This window comes from Limulus polyphemus, unplaced genomic scaffold, assembly GCF_000517525.1.
Source record: "Limulus polyphemus unplaced genomic scaffold, Limulus_polyphemus-2.1.2 Scaffold3209, whole genome shotgun sequence".
In the NCBI taxonomy this organism is placed as follows: domain Eukaryota; kingdom Metazoa; phylum Arthropoda; class Merostomata; order Xiphosura; family Limulidae; genus Limulus; species Limulus polyphemus.
The window spans coordinates 43,918-62,495 of NW_013668819.1; the positions used below are offsets into that span (position 1 = coordinate 43,918).

The window sequence follows — 18,578 nt, forward strand, 5'->3', positions numbered from 1 at the left end:
AGTGATATTTTCCTTAGCAACATTTTTTGTTAAATTTTTTATGAGAATAAAATATATTTCATTCTTACTCTCTCTCTTTCTGTTTCTCACACACAGACAAACAGATGCCTTTTTGATTAATTAAGGATAAATGAATAAATACCAATATATAAACTAAAAATAATATTAATTTTAAACAAACTAAAGATTAAACATAGTTTTAAATACTGTTCCATGCTGGTTATCATTAATTAATGTAAAATGTTACATACCCAACACCTCATTAAAAATTTAAAAAACAAATGCAATGTTTCATAAGATTTTGGTTTCATAATAATCAATTTACAATAAAATAGTGAAAAAATTAATAGCAATAGTTGCAAGCAATTTTTATTTATGCATTGCAATTGGAGGATATATCAAATAGGTTTCATACTAGTAAAAAATAAATATATGAACTGAAGTGGAAATCATTATATTTATAAACTAATGTTTATTTTATGAATTCTACTTTTTTTCTTACTTCTATAACATTTTATTGACCCCTTGGTTGGTTTCCACATTTTGATACTATGCATAATTTTGTGAATAACACTGTATGGAAAACTTTTTGAATTAGCGTGTGTATTGTTACTATTTTAAAAAATTTCTTCATTACTCTCTCTCACACACCTGTGAAAAGAACTTTTTGATTAATTAAGGAAAAAATAAGTGAATACTGGTAAATAAACTTACTATAGGCTAGACGTAAATGATAAATAACTAATGAAGCATAGGTCCATCTGTGTTAATCCAGAAAATGTTAAAATTTTAAAAATAATAATGACTTTAAGCAAAATAAAGATTAGAAATAGTTTTTAGCTATAGTTCTATGCTGGTTATTAAGAAGAAAAGTCCACTTAATGAAAAGCACATGGACTTTTTGGTTTCAACTTGGAAACAAATAAAAGAAAATCATTGTTGTGATATACAATAGATTCTGCCATTTTGTTTACTTGTAATTAAGTTCATCTTGCTTATTAGATGGTTTTTATGGAGGAAAGGTAGTTTGATACTGTACAAAATGTTCATCTTGTGAAGAAAGAAAGAAACAGTGAAAACTTGTGTAATATCAACAGTGATCAGACTTTTCTTTATCCTGCTCTGTTTGTGGGATGGATAAGAGACTTGAATTGCAGATTTTGACTTATAACCTCTTCCTCTGTCCTGTTACATATTCTTGAATTCTGTTAACAGTTGAATTGTGATAGATTTCTATTCCAAAATACTTAGGTAATTTCTTAGTGATATATATAGATTCTTTCTTCTCTGTTCACTAATAAAATTTGTTACTCCTTAGCTAATGTCTGTTACCTTTTTGTTTTTTGTGTGTGCAAAATTGGAATTTGGCTTGTATCAATGATTAGGTAGTATTTCAGTCTTTTTAAACACAAGGAAGTATGCAATTAAAATTAGTGAATTTACATTAGCAATTGTAAGCTACAATTAAATTAATTTTAACAATTATTCTTACAGTTTTATTAAAAGTATATGACTATTCCTGTGTGTTTTGAGTTGGAGTGAACACTTTCTACATCTGATATTCTTATCAAATTACCTCTTTGTGGGCTATGGAGTGAAGTTTAATTGTTAAGAAAATGTCTTATAAGAAGATACCACAATATGAATGTTTTCAAAAGACTAATTTGTTTGATGCAGTATTTTTGTTTTCCCCCCATTTAGCAGTAACCTGTAGTTTGAATGAAGCAAACCTTTAATTTCAGACCTGTTAATTTGTTTTTATTATTACTGAAGTTACATACTGTACTTAAACAGTAATGTTTTGTTTTAGTGTGGAGGAATTAACTGGTAGCAGTTTTACTGTCTGTTCTTTAAAGCTTTTCAACATAGCAGAATATATGGCAATGAAAAAATAACATATTGAGATGTAAATTTTTTTGTGAACATAAATACTTGTAAATGTAATTAAATATATATATTTTTAATTCTTTTAAATAGGTATGGATCTATTCTTATATTAAATGGAAATATGGATCCTGGTTCAGTGTTTACAGTAAGTACAACATCAAAAATATGTTTAAATGCTAGTTATTTAACTGCATGTTTATTCTGATATTATTTATAGAACCCCTGTTGTTAAACTAACAAGTTTAATTCTTTTTTAATATATCATTGGATTAATTTTTATTCTATTTTGATTTTAGTTTTAAAAGGGAAATGAACATAGATTTGTGTTTAGATTTTAGTATGATTGGAATTGATATAGATAGACAGATTTTTAGAAGTTTAGTGTTTCTTTAAGTCAACAAATTAAAGGAAAAAAGTTGTGGTAGTGTTACAGAGATTTTAGAGGTGTAATTGCAAGTATATTTGAAGTTAATTAGTTAGTTAACTATGAGAATTAGAATCCATGGTTTGATTCCCTGCTTGGACACAGCAGATAGAAAACAGTGTGGTATTGCTATAAAGCAAATACTGTAGGAATTAAAATTTATATTTGATGAAAATTAAAAGTTAACAGAGGAATTGAAAATGATATAAAATGAAAAGCAAAAATCATTATGCTACAAATTACAGAAAATCTTTATTGTTTTATTTCACTTGTGTTGACCAATATTATTTATGTTTAATGAAATGTAACTTTTATAAGTTGCATAATTTCATTCTATAAAGAACCTTGTTTGATTATAAAAGCATAAGTAAAATTTTCAGAGACACAAGCAGATGTCTTCTTATGCTGTATGGCTTTTGTTTGATTTTCAGGTTTTTTTTGCTGTATTGATTGGATCTTTTTCCCTGGGTAATGCTGTCCCTCATCTAACAGCCATAGCCACAGCTAAAGGCTCAGCAGGTGTTATTTTCAACATAGTTGATAATGTGAGACTTTTGCTTGAAAGTTTGTTAAAAAATTACTTCATAGATATTATTTAATGTTAGGAACTCTTAACTATTATTAACTTAATATAGCAAAAAAATTTTAGTTGTTAAACAATTTTAAGTTAAAATCTGTATCAAGTTATGCTTATTTCCTGTTTGATCATTTCCTCAAGTCACTAGTATTGAGTTATTTTGGTAGTTTTTGTTCTTTTAATAATTTTTTTATCATCTTTATGGATGATTAACAGTTGTTTCCTAATATAAACATTTATTTTGAGACATCCATGTAATAAGATTCAGTGTGCCTGTGTGGCACGTAACTCCTAAACCAATGGTTGCACGTAGTTCTAAGTGATACCAAACAAATCATCTCAGTTGCGAGGTTTGCACAAAGATAAAATTTTTTACTCCACCTCTTAGGGAACCTGGGAATTTCCCCAAAATCCCTTCTCCTCAACTGTTGGATTCACCAACTTCTAAATGTTGCCACTTGAATTGTATCAACCAAGAGATTTGCACAGGTAAACCTTTAGTCCAACCTCTTAGGGAACCTGGGTATTTTGCAAAAACATTTTTATGCGAATTCCATGAAAGTGGACCCCAAATTCAGCATTGATTTACATTACAGCATGTAAATGAATAGGCCTACAATTTACCATTTGTAACATGGTTAAAGAAATTAAACTGAAAAAGTGGCAAATAGTAGATCAAGTGTTAAATTTGCATTGTAGTGACTTTGAAAATGTGAACCTTAGGCTCACACATTTGCTATTTTAATATATAAAGTATAACAAAATGAGGATGGTTTTCTTCTTTTCTCAGTATTGCTGCTGTCTCCTTACTGATTAACTTTGGTGTGCTGTTCACCTTTCTTAAATATCGGTTGCAACATACACGTTTATTAGAGGAGCAAATAAATCCTACTTCTTTTGTTACTCTCGTCACATTTAAGTGTTTGATACCAAGGGATAAAGTCCTTTGATTTTCATTTCATTAAATTTTACCTGGTTGTTTTTATAATGTACATATTAAGCCTGTTTTTCATTTTATCAGAGCTCTGCTGCCTGTTGAGAACAAGTCAACAGAAGTTTTGTAGATATACATTCCTGTTCTTCTTTTTACAAGAACATTAGCATGTGGTCTTGATGCCTTGAACTGCTAGCTATCCCCACTGGTGAGGATGATAATTGTCTCTTGCATTGTTTGAGAAATATGAGCATTGCAATGTTGGAAGCTTTTTCCTCAACTGTATTGGTCTTTGATCAGTGGTTTGTTTCATATTAGATTGCATTAAGACTAACAATAATTTTATAACAAGTTTTTCTTTATTGTTCCTATATTTCTTCAAATTTCATATCAGTATTATTGTGATACAATGTCCCACAAGCTACTGATCTTTAGATCATGCTTCGTCGGCATAAGGTGTTAAATACCTTAATAATTACTTTGCTCTTCATTATCTTTTCATGTTATTACCAGTTTTCTGGTACACAACTTGTCTTTCTGTCTTAACCCTTTGGGGAGTTTTACTCTTTGTTTTTCTTTTTTTTTTTTTGTTTGGTGGTAGCTTCTCTTGTATTTTTTACTAATGAAAAAACACTTGGGTTTAGTTTACAGCTAACATTTTTGTAACTCAACGAAAGGCAGTGGCTATCTACTTGTGAACGTGACACTGGAGCCTTCAACAGTTACTTTTCTGTATTGTATGATTGTGTGATTATCTACTTTAAATATAACACTTCAGTTTTTGGTAGTTGTTTTCCTGTATTGTGTTGTATGATGGCCTTGTGTATCCAGTTCTAAATGTGACACTAGAGCCTTCAACAGTTGCTTTCCTGTATTGTGTTGTATGATAGCAGAGGTGAGTGACAGTGTAACCTACATCAGTTATATGATGGTGAGGAGAGAATGTGGTTGAGACCTATATGCTAGCCTTTGAGAGATCAATTATATTTTTATGTATAACCCTTTAGCAACAGGTAGGTTAAATTGTGCATGTCACAACCTTTTAAAGAATTACATTCAAAATATAATTAACCCTCTCTCCACAGGCATCTTTTTCTGTGTATGTCACAAGATTTTAGTGAGTTACATTCAAAGCATAATTAAACTACTATTTTTTCATGGTATACCAATAAATATAGCATAAAAAATGTATACAAGTTTTAAGTTCTTAATTTTTTAAGGGATATTTGAAAAAATCCTGAATATTTCGTAGTATGAGAATTGTGACATTTTCTCTCTCTCTATGCATCACCTCTTTAATTTATTTACCACCCCTCCAAAAAGTACAAAATTTAACGTAAATTACTCACTGTAATATTGTAATCCCTCAGTAAAAGTATAATTTACGTAGCTTTCAATCTTATTTAGTTACAGAGCAATAAAATAGAAAATCAGATCCCTCTTAAGTCCACCTGTCACATCCTCTCTTTCAGAAATTGCCAATAGTTCTATCTGACATTCAATACTATATTATTTATAACTAATAGAAAGCCAAGGTTTTAATCTATCAAATGATGTATTATATTACGTTGTTTTCTATACAGAGAACTGTCAGTTTTGCTTCCAGTGCAACCTTTATTCCATGGGAAGCACATCAATGAGCGTAGCTGAATTTCTAATAGCTCTTTTCAGAGTTAGAAAGCCAGAGAAATTGTGATAGTTATGGGACATATCCTACTTTTTGCATGTTATTATGTTGTGTTCTTTGGAGCATTATATAATTAAATAAAAAATTATTTAGTGCAGTAATACCATTAGTATGAAAAAGTAGGATTAAGTATCATTGACAGTAGACAGCAAAAAAAAAGACCTAGTTAAGTACTACATTTTTTGTTTTTCATGTGTATTCTTTACTTACCATGGTAAATATACTTTTTAGGTTGGATAAGTTAAATAGATAATAATAATTTTCATAAGTTATGCTTGCAAGTAGCTCACGAGTAGTCCGTACATTATGTAATTCAATACTGTAATGAGAGTTATGCATTTGCCACATAATTTACACCTTTTATGGTGTGAATAGTAGTTAGACATGGTCCAAGGGTAAATAAAACAATAACATTTAAGCATAAATAGATGTATACTGTTATGAGTTTAAAGCTATTTAGGATAAACAAACAGAGTTTCATGCTACAATTTGAAGTCATTCTAGAAAGAAAAAATTGGTAACTTAGATTTATTAACATTTTTTTTTGGTGGCTACAAGTTTGGTCAAGTTGACCAACCTTGTGTACAGTTAGGATAGAGAAAGTAACAGATAAAATCTAAAGTTTTACTAAAAACAAACTTTTGAAATTTAATTAGGAGGTTTTAGAGTTCTGATACAGTTCTTCCCATTTCTCACAACATTAGCTTTTCCAGCTTTGTGCTGCCCTCCATATGCAAAGTTTTTATAAAACATACCACAAGCCTTCCACACCTCACCCCCCAACTGGAATCAAAGATTCCAAGATGTCTCTCATGCAAATCATCATACATCATCTGTCCACCAATAGGAGGGCACTACTATCATGTGATGCATGTGACTCCCACTACCGAACCATCACTTCGAAGTTTGGCAGATGAACTAAGCACCAGATGATTGTGGGGAGAAGGGTGGGAAGTATGAGTAGAGGGAAGTACCTATTGGAAATACATTTTCAGTACAGGAAAATTATAATTTCTGATACGTTACTTCCCTCTTCTCACAAGATTAGCTTGAATTTCACATTGAAAAGGAGGAGAGACCGGTGTGAGGGAAGAACAGACGTACCACCCAAAAGGATACTTCTGTTGATGAGAGAAATAGATCAGATGATCTGAGGAGTGGCACTGCACCACTTCTGAACCAGGTATCTATTTGCTATGAAAAGCTAGGAACAAACATGGCAGAAAAGGAAGGGAGCACATCCGAGCAGGACAGAATAAGTTAGAAAAGTAATCTCAACCCAATAAATATAAGAACTCAATTCCACAGAAGTAAAGTGGGTAATGGAGGATATGTCTCATGGTGCAGAATGGCTAGGGCATGGCAGACTGTACTCAGAAAGTCAACTACATCCAAAACCTCCTTATCCACGCAAGGGTAGGATGAGGATCATACCGGCTTCACCTCAAACCCTAAAATCGTGTATGTGAAGAAAACACCGACTCCAGGAACGTGTCATCTGGTATCTGAGGGAAATCCATCACATTCAATCAACTTCCATGACTGTGAGACTGGTCCAAAACATCCAAAGGTCAATAACATCCCCATTGCAAGAGAGAACGAGGGAGTTCCCAGGACAGAAACATCCCATGTACCCACTACACAGAAAGAAAGAATCAAAGGAGGAAGATTGATAACCCCAAACCTGTGTGAGGACTTTAGTGATTAGTTCACTCGATATCCAAAACCAGCTCATGGAGTACCATTATCCACGGGAGGGTTGGATGAGGGCACCCAATCGAAGGGATGAATTGCATTTAGACATCTCACTCTGTGGTATGTGTCACTCAATCTGGAGGATTTTACACCTTTTAAACTGACAGAACACCACCGCCCTACTCTGAACTGAATGGTTATAGCCATCTATTTGGAACCCATCCAGAAGGATGCCTCCATGGTAAACCACCCCAGTGGCTTGAAACTGGCAAGTGGTAAAAACTTCCATACTCCACTGGAAGGGGGGGGGGGTGCACTGGAGAATCCAGAGGAACAGTTACACTTAAGACAGTGCAATGATGATTATGAAAAGCAGACCATGCCATCCATGGGTGGTATGCTTCAGGACAGGCCTATTTATGAAGCAAATATCCCAAGGTTATTGACCTTCCAGTGATTTTGTGAAACACCCCATCTCAAAAGTGAGCATGCAAAGCCATGGAAAAGCTCACGAATCAACATGGCATACAGTGTGGATTTGTTTGTGTAAAGAATACCTGGTCAGACAACAATTGCCAAAGACCAGGATCCAAGATACGAAATTTGAACCAAGAGCCCCTGAAAGAAAAGAAAGCATTAATAAAGACTTTGATAGGCAATACCCAGAGGAAGCAGAAACCACGATGTGATGTAAGTAATGGGAGATGAACATCTGAAGGGTGGTCCACATGCCCGACTACAGAATCTCCTCCAAACGTTGATGAAGATGAGAAACAAGGGAAAATGTTAGGTGTCGGATTTGATGGGAGGTAACATGGAACAAGGCACATTGGAAAAGGGAGAAGGAAGAATAAGCCAACTGGATTAAAAGACAAACCCAATTGGTAAGGGTAAAAAGACATAGATTCTGAGACGAAGAGGGTGGCCACAGGAGAAAGAGATGGGAATCCCAGAAGGAAGCCGTGTGGGCAATATAACAATGAAGGGTATGCACTGGCCATAGAAGTCTATCCGGATAAGGATGAGGGAAGGGAAATGGGTGAAAACAAGTTAACCTTGTGTTACCACCAAGGTCTTAGGAAGGAAGGAACAATTGAAATAAAGGAGAAGGTAGATTTGGTGTTACAGTGTGGGAGTGATGTTGATAGCAAGCAGATTTGACCAATGCCGCCCACAGGCCAAGAGGGATAGGTGAAAAAGAGCACGAGGTATTGGGCTCAAATAAAGGTAAAGTAAGGGAATGGCGTACAATGTTAATGTCCCAATCTGGAAGTACAGGATGCCTAGGTGGCTGGATAGAATGGATCAAAATGGCAAGGACAAGGGAAACAAAGACCCTGTGGTAACTGGAAAAATGGAAAGTATGGGATAGGGCTGCCTGATAACCTGATATTCAGGAGACTGAAGACCCTTTCTCAAAAAAAAGCCACATAAGAAACTCTGAGATACCAGCAACCATAGGACTAGAAGTTGGAATACCCCAAACCAGGGCTTAGGTGCAAAAAACATTACATTTCACCAATACAGCCAGGGATGAAGGACGCATGGAATGAGCTAAATGAGATGTCATCCATCTTGAGAAGCCAAATCTCCTCATCAGGGATTGGACAAAAGCTAGGAGTTAAGATGGAGGACTGGAGTTGAAGAACAAGTTTGGGGAATAAATGAAGAGGGATGGGAGAGAACAACTGTAGGTGGGGTAATTGAGGAAACCACAGTTGAGTGGGCTAGTAAGGAGCAATCAGAAGGACTTTCCACAGAGTGGTATGGATGAGGGAGACTACCTGATGAAGAAATTGGATAGGAGGATAAAATAAAGGAACTTGTTTGACCAATCCTGGCTGAAGGCATCTATCCTCAAAGCCCAAGATTGGGAAACTGGGGACCATAACAAAGATAACTGGTGATTGAGGGTGGTTTCAAATGCATCGATATGAGAGATACCCCAGTGATAGAAAAGTCACCAAAAAAACAAGGGGATGAAAGGACCACTCTGTCAAATAAACCCATTGGGTCAGTAAAGACAATCCATCACAAGGTGGAAAGCACCCAATACGTGACATGCCATCAAGCAAATATAATGACATGGGCCCAAAAGAGAAGATCCATTGTTAGAAAACACAGGGATCTCAACCAGGTGCCACCTTAGTGATTGATATTAGCCACCACTGTTGAATTGTTGGAATGGATCATGACCTGGCAGTCTCTGAAGATGGGAAGAAAGTGATCCAAAGCCTGATGAAAGAAAGGAATTTGAGGACATTGATATGAAAAGAATGTTTCCTGACAGACCAATGGCCCAAAGCCTTGTGGTGATTGACCCATGCACCGTAGCCCTGAAGGGATGTAGGAAGGAAGGGTTATAGGAGCATCCAATGGATCCCGAGCTATGGATTGAAGGGATCACATATGAGCCCAGCTGAGGGGTATGAGAGGAATCATAGAAGACCATATCCCTAAAAGCAATTGAACATCGCAAGCAGAAAGTGAAGGAGCAGACAGGGCATTCCGAATAGCCAGTTCCAGAGAACATAGCCAGGGAGGGGAAGGTTGAGTCTGACTGAGATGGATGTTGAAGAAAACACTCAGATGAATGAGGTACTAGGTAAGATGAAGGAAGGACTTCTCAACCAGCCCACCTAAGTAGCTTTGAGAATTAGCTGACAAGTGTGACAGGCTAACTCCTAATCGGAATTGTCCATGTAAAAGTGAAAGTGCAACCCCAGGGCATGAAGATGTAGAGCACCGAAGCCAGACCAAAGGGTAGGATGCAAAATTAGTACACCACTCCAAAATGGACAAACCAAAGATACGGACAAGATTGCTCCGATATGATAATATGCAGATAATCATTGGAGACATCCATCATGGTCATCCAAAGACCCGGAGAAAAACCCACCAAAGAGTAAGTTAGAATTCCATGGTGAAGCATGAGGAGTGAATGTATCAATTGAGACGGGACATGTTAATGACCAGTCCCCGGTCATTTTTGGGAACTACAAACGGGTGGGAGTAAAACCCCCACAAACTGCATGGAGCTGTGTGAGGAGGTCTTGCACTGCCTCAGATAGATGCTGGCATGACAAGGGATCCCAAGGAGAGGGAAAGGAAACAAGCACACAAAACAAGGGTGGAAGGGTGAGAAAAGGCCTGACAAATCCCTCTGACAAAACTTAGTGAACCCACACATCGAAGATGAAAGGGCTCTATCGATGAACAAGGTCACCAGCCTAGCTCCCACCAGACTTGAACACACCAGATGATCACTGGAACCATTATTGTTGAACCATGCATCATTGTGAAAATGACAAAGTGGCAAGGGCTGGGAAAGGGAGGGTCAGGAGACAGCAATCTGTGCCATGCTCAGCTCTATGCCACCATATGAGAAAGGGTGGATTATTGTTAGACTGAAGCTACCATCAACTACAAAGACTGTGGGATCATGTGAGACATGAAATGTCTCCAAAACAGGACCAAATGAAAGATCCCGTAGATAAGGAGCTGGGTCAATGACAGAATGGCATCACGACCCAAAAGGTCCCAACAACAAATAAACCATGTTCGATGGGGCAGAGCTGAACATGACAGGTGGGCCAACATGGAGTGTGGAAGGAGAGGACTTCCCCAGAAAGGGTAAAATGTTGTTGGACTAATGCCACCCATGACTCCAAAAACTGTGGTATCGTGTGAAACATCTCAAAAACGGGGCCACACAAAGGTCCCGTAGATAAAGAGCCAGGTCCATGACAAAATGGCATCATGACCCAAAAGGTCCCAACAACAAATAATCCATGTTTGCTGGGTCTGATCTGAAGACGACAGGTGGGCCAATATGAAGTGAGGAAGGAGAAGATGTCCCCAGAGAATCCTTCAGAGTTTCAATGAAGAGCATCAGACAGGAGATAGATCGAGGAGAGGTAGCTCAAAACAGTTGTCAGGATAAAACAAAAGGCAGGAATACATGGTATGGGTAAGATGAATGGAAAATATAATCCAAGAAAGCCGTTGAGGGCCGAACAGAATCCTTAAGTAGGGTTTGGGAAGGCATGGCAAACTCCAGGGAAGGGAGGGAACAAATGATCAAAATCCTCATCAGCTTGGCCAGGCTCGAAAGGCTCAGAAGGAAGAGGGGCAGCAGCAGGAAAAAAAGATTGTCCCATATAATGCTCAATCTTCCTGCAAATAAAGGCTGATGAATCTCCCGACTGGTCACCCACACCTGTGACCTGAAGTGTGGCTTCAGACGAATGAAATGTACCCGAATTGGTAACGCTAACTTCAGAATTCATGCTTGATACCAAACAAATAAGTAAAAATTTGCAGCAAAACATGGGTCAATCAAATGCTTTCAAAATTAAAATGAAAAAAATTCTTGAAATAAAGTAAATTAAATTAAGTTAAACCACTTTGAGAAGTAAGCAAAAAGAAAGACTTCTGAACTCAAGCACTGCCAAATGAGAAGCAGTGGTTTGATAGTGGTGCATAGAGAGTCGCATGCATCATGCAATAATAGTGCCCTCCTATTGGTGGAGATATGATGCAGGTGGGGGGGGGGGGCTTGTGGCATGTATTATAAAAAGTTTGCATGTGGAGGGCAGCACAAATCAACTTAATCCTTTACTGATGTATCTGTTAAACTAATATAAACCTCCTGTGCTCTTTTATATAAATTACGTTTGTAAAGTACCATTAAAAAAAGTTAAAAAGTGAACTGATTTCAATATTTAAATATTCCATATACCTTGTTTTTTTCTTTTGTTAGAGAATGACTAAATTTTTAACTTTTTTTTTCAGAAACCCAAAATAGATCCATATTCTGACAAAGGCATCTTTCCACAGCAAATGACACCTAGTATTGAATTTAGAAAAGTAAATTTCACTTACCCATGCCGAAAATCTGTTCAGGTTAGTAATAGAAATGTTTGTGTTCTGTACTATTTTTTTCTTATTGAAATAAATTATATATTTAAATGTAGTGAGTTTTTCTGTCATGCCTTCATTTAACATTAATAACTTTCATTTAATACATGATCAGTAAATTTTTTTGCAGCTATTTTCAAATTCATCAAGACACTGGTGAATATGAAATATGTTTTTAAACATGCACATTACTGTTATATCTTTTTAAAATTAAATGATTGAAGTCAAACCATGAATGATTTGTCTTGAGAAGTTGTAGTGCATATTATTCTCTATCCCTAATATAATATATATTTTATAGGTCTTCATTTCAGATAATGCACAACATTATTACTAGATGATGTAATCAACACACTTTTCTTTCTTTGTTTAGGTCTTAAAAGATATATCTTTTACTATAAAGGAAGGTCAGACAGTAGCTCTTTGTGGTTCCAGTGGCAGTGGAAAATCTACAATCATCAGTTTATTGCTAAGGTTCTATGACCCACAGAAAGGATCAGTAAGTTCAAATGGGTCAGATAGATTTAAAATAAAGTAGGGGACAAACTATGAAAGAGTTGTTAAATTGTCAAACTACAGTTTTATACTGGCTAAGGTATGTTTTAAACACAGTTATACAAATATTGTTTTCATGATGTTTTGCTGTTAATAGTAGATTAATTGTTTTTTTTAATAAATTTGTAGTTTTAAATTTTATGAATGTTTGTCTTACAATTATTCATGGTCTTGGCTGACAAAATACAGTACAAATATTCAAAAATATTATAAATTAATTATATTTGTGAAAGTAATAAATATAGTGCCCTAGCATAATAAAATTAGTAGTCTTGCCATAGAGTTGACATTGATGTTGTCAGTCTACAATACAACGCAAGCACAAAATTAAGGAGAAACTGAAAGGATCATGTTCAGTAAAGTTATGTATATCATGGGTGTGGAAGTATTTGTGGATATTTTCAAACAATACTGATTTCAGGGGAGTTTATGTTCATATGCCAGGACACTGTAACATTGATATTTGTATATCACAGTAATATTTTAAGAAATTATGGTCTTATAGTTCTGTGATGAAACACGTACTGATTATGATCAGCATTTGATATACTTGGAGCACCATAAAATTAATTTGTATTTGTTTCTATAGCAAAGTGGAAAAAATCTTTTAAAAAACTGATTGTTTATGACCAGAACATCCATTGTTTTGAAAAACTTTATCCAGTGTATTTTGGTTTTTAAACATCTTGCTTAAAACAAAATTATGTAAACTTGGGAAGAAACAATTTTATTTTATTTTTCCAAAGCAAAATTAAATTAATTGTTATGGGACACAAATGTATGTATTTAGTTATTATATTTAAGTTGTCTTCATTGTTCCATTACCAGTTTGTCCATCCTGCAACATATGCCCTCTAATGTTTTATCAGAAGATCTTTTGTAATTATTAAAGGTATATGTTAAAGTTCCATCCAGATACGATCTTATTTCACGTAACATTTTTTCAGCTCATACAAGATATTCTATCCACGGAAGAAATTAATAATTCTGAGACGATACCTCGCCTCCTCACACAGTAATAACTATCTTCCTTGTGCATCTGCCAAAGAGATTTGCCTGCCACTAACCTTGACACAACTCCCACCCAATTTCACATGATTTAACATGAATTGCACTACTGAATAATGACATAATCACATGACAAAGCCCTTCGCCAAGAGGAAGGCAACACACCTCCATGTGCACTAACTCCCTTATGAATATGTGCTCATGTAAACTTCATTCTTCTCTTTGGCATTGTATTGAACAGATGTGTTTAATTTTCTCATCTGCATTAAATTTATTGAGAGTTGCATTATTAATGAACTTTGATTTTCATTTTCTTTGGCTTATCTTTCAAAAGCTTTAATTTTCATTATGATTTGAACTTGGTCCTGAGTGTGTAACGTTGTTCACACTTAGGCCTTATTTCTGCTGGGGCTTTGGACATTCAGTAACTATTAGGGTCATTGCACCCATTGTTCAATGTGTTGTGGATTACCACGTGCTTAATGGGCCTCCTACTTCCATCCTGTTAGCTGAATTTCTTTTATTGGCCTGTTGGATAATGACTTTCACCTGATTTGCATTGAGTAATTCTTCATGAAATGACTTTAACCTTTCAATCTCTTTATGGATTTCATTCTCACGTATGCTCCTTTCCTTATTTTTTGCCTGTGTTCTTTATTATTTTTTGTTTTCTTAATTTATGACCCACTATTCTTAGGGGTTCTTTTGTCTTGCTTGTTATTAGGATTTATACTGTTACCTGTCTCTAATAGCTCTTTTCCCATGCCCAAATTCCTCACACCCCTAACATCTGTGACTCATTTTGTCCTGCTTTATAGACTTTCTTCCTTTCCTTTTCATGATTCCCTGGTATCTTCCCTTCTGTATTCCCTCTCCTTACTTTGCCTTTTATTTAAGTTACTTCTTCATGCTTCTGTAAACATTAGGTTTGCCTGTTACACTTCTCTGTTCTAAACATCCATATTTTGTTCAGCTGCTGTTGGGACTCATTGAGTTTGGTAACGTTCCTCTTAAATGTACCCCTTCCATTTTCAAATGTGTTTGTTATTCATCTGGTTCACTTTCTTTGCCCAGAAGTCTTCAGTGATGTTCCTTTTTGCCTGGTGATCTAGTCTGTTGTTATTTTACTTCTGTCCTTGTTATCTTCCCAGGTTTTTCATCTTTCCTGATTACTACCTGCATTCCATTACTGACTCTTAAACTTGATCTCTCCCTTTTTTTATGCCTGTCTCTCTATTGAGGCACATTTTTTTGAGGCAGGACTTCTGACATTTGGATGCTGATCATGCATTCACTCCACATCAATGTGCTTGATCATCTCTTTATTCATCAGGCATGCTCCCATTCCTGCCCCTACTGGTGAATCACTTGGTCATATTCCACTTAGTCTCATCCATAGTTGTTTATTGCACCAACTGTTCATGAGACTCCTGTTCCAGGTCTTTTGGGTGTTAGGTTGATTTTCTTGCATATTATTTGCTGAGAGCTTAAATCTTGGTGGTGGACCACCTTTCTTGGCCAGTCCACTTTCTATCAACAGGTTTTCTGTGGGGTTTGCTCTTGGTTGGACACGCCCTTCTTGGATGCATTTGCCACTCATCATAACTCCTGTCTTCAACCCTTATGGTCCACTATTCCTCATCCTTTGGCTCTGGCTGTTGATTTTCTTAGTCAGGCCTGGTCTCACCTTTTTACTATATGCCTATTCTCCTACTTTTCTTCTCCCTCTGGTCCTCGTCTTTATATACTGTTTTTCTTCTTGGTTTCTATTGTTGGTGCCTCTTTGCCTAGCTCAGACTTGGTCTACTTAACATTTATACCCTTCTTCCTTTCTTTAAGTTCCCTTTGCTTTCCTGATTCATCCTCATGCATTCCTTCTTCATTGAGGGTTATTCTCCTTCTTTACACGTGGAATTTGCTATATCTGTCATCCTTTGAATTAGACCTTTCCATTTATATGGCATTATTCTAGTCATGTTCTTGTCACTCTTCCACCATTTTTGTCTGTCAGCAACTGTGGTGGGCCATTTGTCATTGATCCTTCCACCACTCCTTTCATTGTGGCAGTCATACTGTGAACCACCTTTCTATCTATTTTACTTGGCTGTTCATCATTGTCTTGTCAGTCTCCATCTTATTAATTGTCAGGAGACCTTGTCCATGGCCTTTCTCCTTTCTCTGCTCTCCTCACCCAACTCCCACGCCTGTCTGAGACCATAATGAGGTTTTGTACTATTTTGTATATACCTCATTCATGCCTTTAGCTTCTTGCCTTTTGTACCATCTTTCTCTCCTGTTGTTTCCTTCTCCTTCTTATCTACAATTACTGTTGGTTGGATGTCTATCTATAGATGTTTCTTGTACCATCTTCCACTACACTTCTATATCTCTCTCTCCAGACCAATCTTTCCTTACCCATTCTTCATCTGCTCAGAAGGTTAGCCATACTTCTTCCTATCTCCCTTCTGTCTCTTACCTTTTGCACCCTTCATACTCATATTGGGTCCTGTCACCTGTTTGGCTGTTTAGTGTGCCTAATCGTGGACCTCTCCCAGTTGTGATCCCTGCATTTGTCTTCCCTATCTATAGACCTCTCTTTTTCTCTTTACTGGATGGGTTCTTTGATTCCTCTGGTTGGCATGTTCATCTCAAGTTGTGGATGCTTACAGACTGTTTCACATCCATTCTCATTCATTTGGTCACCTTCTTCACTCTTCTACTTCTCTTCTTTGATGGCCCTAGATTGAACTACTCCAAGCAGGCATATGTACACTCTCCACACATTTGTCTAATTTTTAACACTTCCTGGCTGTTTTATCTTCTAATGATTTTTTGGCTTCCACATGTAGTTGTTCTTCTATCCCACCATCTTTGAAAATAATATGTACTATTTCTCTTTCAGAACCACTTTTTCATTCATAGGATCCCACCAGATGGTTGGTAGTGCCTCCCCCAGGGTATACTTACCCAAACTCTACATGCAGCCAGAAAAACTGAAAGTGTTCATGCCATCTACCCTGACTATACTTGTCCTCACTGTGAGATGGGGTGTTCTGCAAGACCGCTTGAGGTATCGCCATGGTATGTACATATATATTTCTCAATTGTCCATTCCAGGCCTTACCTGTTTCATGGACTGTCAAGGAAAAAGCCAGTATCAGGTGTGTGTGTGTTCTGTCCACTTCTATTGCTTGCACTTGCTGGCTTTTCAAAATAGGATTTTGTGATCAGGAAAAGACCTTTCTGGTCCGATGTACCAACATGGGATCTAGATCCTTTCTCTGAGTTTCCCCACTTCAAATTCTCCCCCTTCTTTTTTATCGATTGAAGCATGGGAGATCCTTGCCACTTACCAGTTCCTAGCCACTGTGGTGATGGACTATGGAGAACCCTCACTGATTGACTTGTATGCTGATGCAACATACAGTTGAGTACCAATACAGTGGGAAGTGGGGCAGTAGTGACTCTTGTCAGTGTAGTACAAGTTATTTGTGCCCTCTTCCTGCAGCCTAGTTCTGTTCAGTAGAATTGAGGTGAGCATGCATTATGATGCTGTGCCCTCCAGTGTCTGTTGAGTTGAGTCAAGGTGAACACTGTCGGAATCTGACGGTAGAGTTGAAATGAGCACACAAGGTAGTCTGAACTTGCCCCAACCACACTACACATGTTGGCTGTTCAACCACTTGTGTGCAATTACTAGATGATCATGTTCTTATTCTATGCCTGTCCCTGTGACAAATGGGACTTATTCTCATCTTCCCCCTTTCTTCTGGGTGAAGTGGATACCCTGTATTTCCAATACATACCTCAACACACATTCCCACTCATTATCCCCATTTCTGTGCACATTGTCTTCTTTACCTCATCCATGAATGAAGATTACATGAGTGCTGTATAAGGGAGAGTTAGTGCGCATGGAGGTGTGTCACCCTCTTATCGATAAAGGGCTTTGTTGCATAATTATATCATCATGCAGTAGTGCAATTCATGTGAAATTTGGTGGGAGTTGCCTCAAGGCTAGTGGCATGCAAATCTCTTTGGCAGCAATGCAAGGAAGATAGCTATTTTCATGTAAGGAAAATGTTAACATTTGCCAGTATATTAAATTGATTAAACTTTCACATGACAAAATTTTAAGTTTTGTGATCTAATTTACATCATGCTATTATTGATGTATACTTGTAGCCATTATTTGTGAAAGCTTCTGTGACATTAATAATACATTTTCTTTGCCATTATTGAGATTTATTTTTCCAGTTAATCACAAGTAAGTTTCATTTGGCCTGTGGAATATTATAAATGTTAAACAGTAACATAAACTTTATTTGATACACATCTTTTTTGTTACGGTTTTAAAAAACTTTATTTTGCTAAAAATTGTAACAATTAAAAACAAATAATTTTGATTATTCCAGTTTTTAGCCCAAATAAAGTTTTTAATTTCAAATTCTAGAATCCTCCAATTGAAACTGTTGTGGTTTCAAGGCATGCATCAGAATTTCAAGCTGATTTTGTCATGTAAGAAATATATTGTTTGTAATGAACTAGTCTGTTCTCTTATTTCACTAGTGTTAGATGTTTAACCCTGTTGCACATGACATAAGGTTTTAGTGTCTTACATTCAAACTTTTATTAAACTACTTTTTGTTTATGTTATTCCAATTAGAATAGCATAAAATCTTAGATAATAATCCATATTTTAATAGTATCCAAGTTTTAAGTTCTTAATTCTACAAGGAAATGTATAAAAAAAAATCCTGAATTTCCACTAGTGTGACTAGATTAGGTAAAATAAGTAATAATAATAATATAATTAAAATGGTTCACGAGTCACACATGTGAGCAGCTCATGGGTAATGTAATTCGATAGCATAACATGAGCTGCACGTTT

The 18,578-nt window shown here is 36.1% G+C and overlaps 1 protein-coding gene across 5 annotated transcripts in view; it reads left to right on the forward strand.

Annotated features, from left to right (window-relative positions):
- Positions 1-18,578, forward strand: part of LOC106468901 (multidrug resistance protein 1-like) — a 96,363-nt gene that overhangs the window by 43,841 nt on the left and 33,944 nt on the right. For all 5 annotated transcript variants that reach the window (XM_022397266.1, XM_022397267.1, XM_022397270.1 and 2 more), the window contains 4 exons: positions 1,978-2,032; positions 2,743-2,856; positions 11,999-12,109; positions 12,498-12,623. In XM_022397266.1, the coding sequence (XP_022252974.1) occupies positions 1,978-2,032; positions 2,743-2,856; positions 11,999-12,109; positions 12,498-12,623 (406 nt within the window). The remainder of the gene's footprint in view (positions 1-1,977; positions 2,033-2,742; positions 2,857-11,998; positions 12,110-12,497; positions 12,624-18,578) is intronic.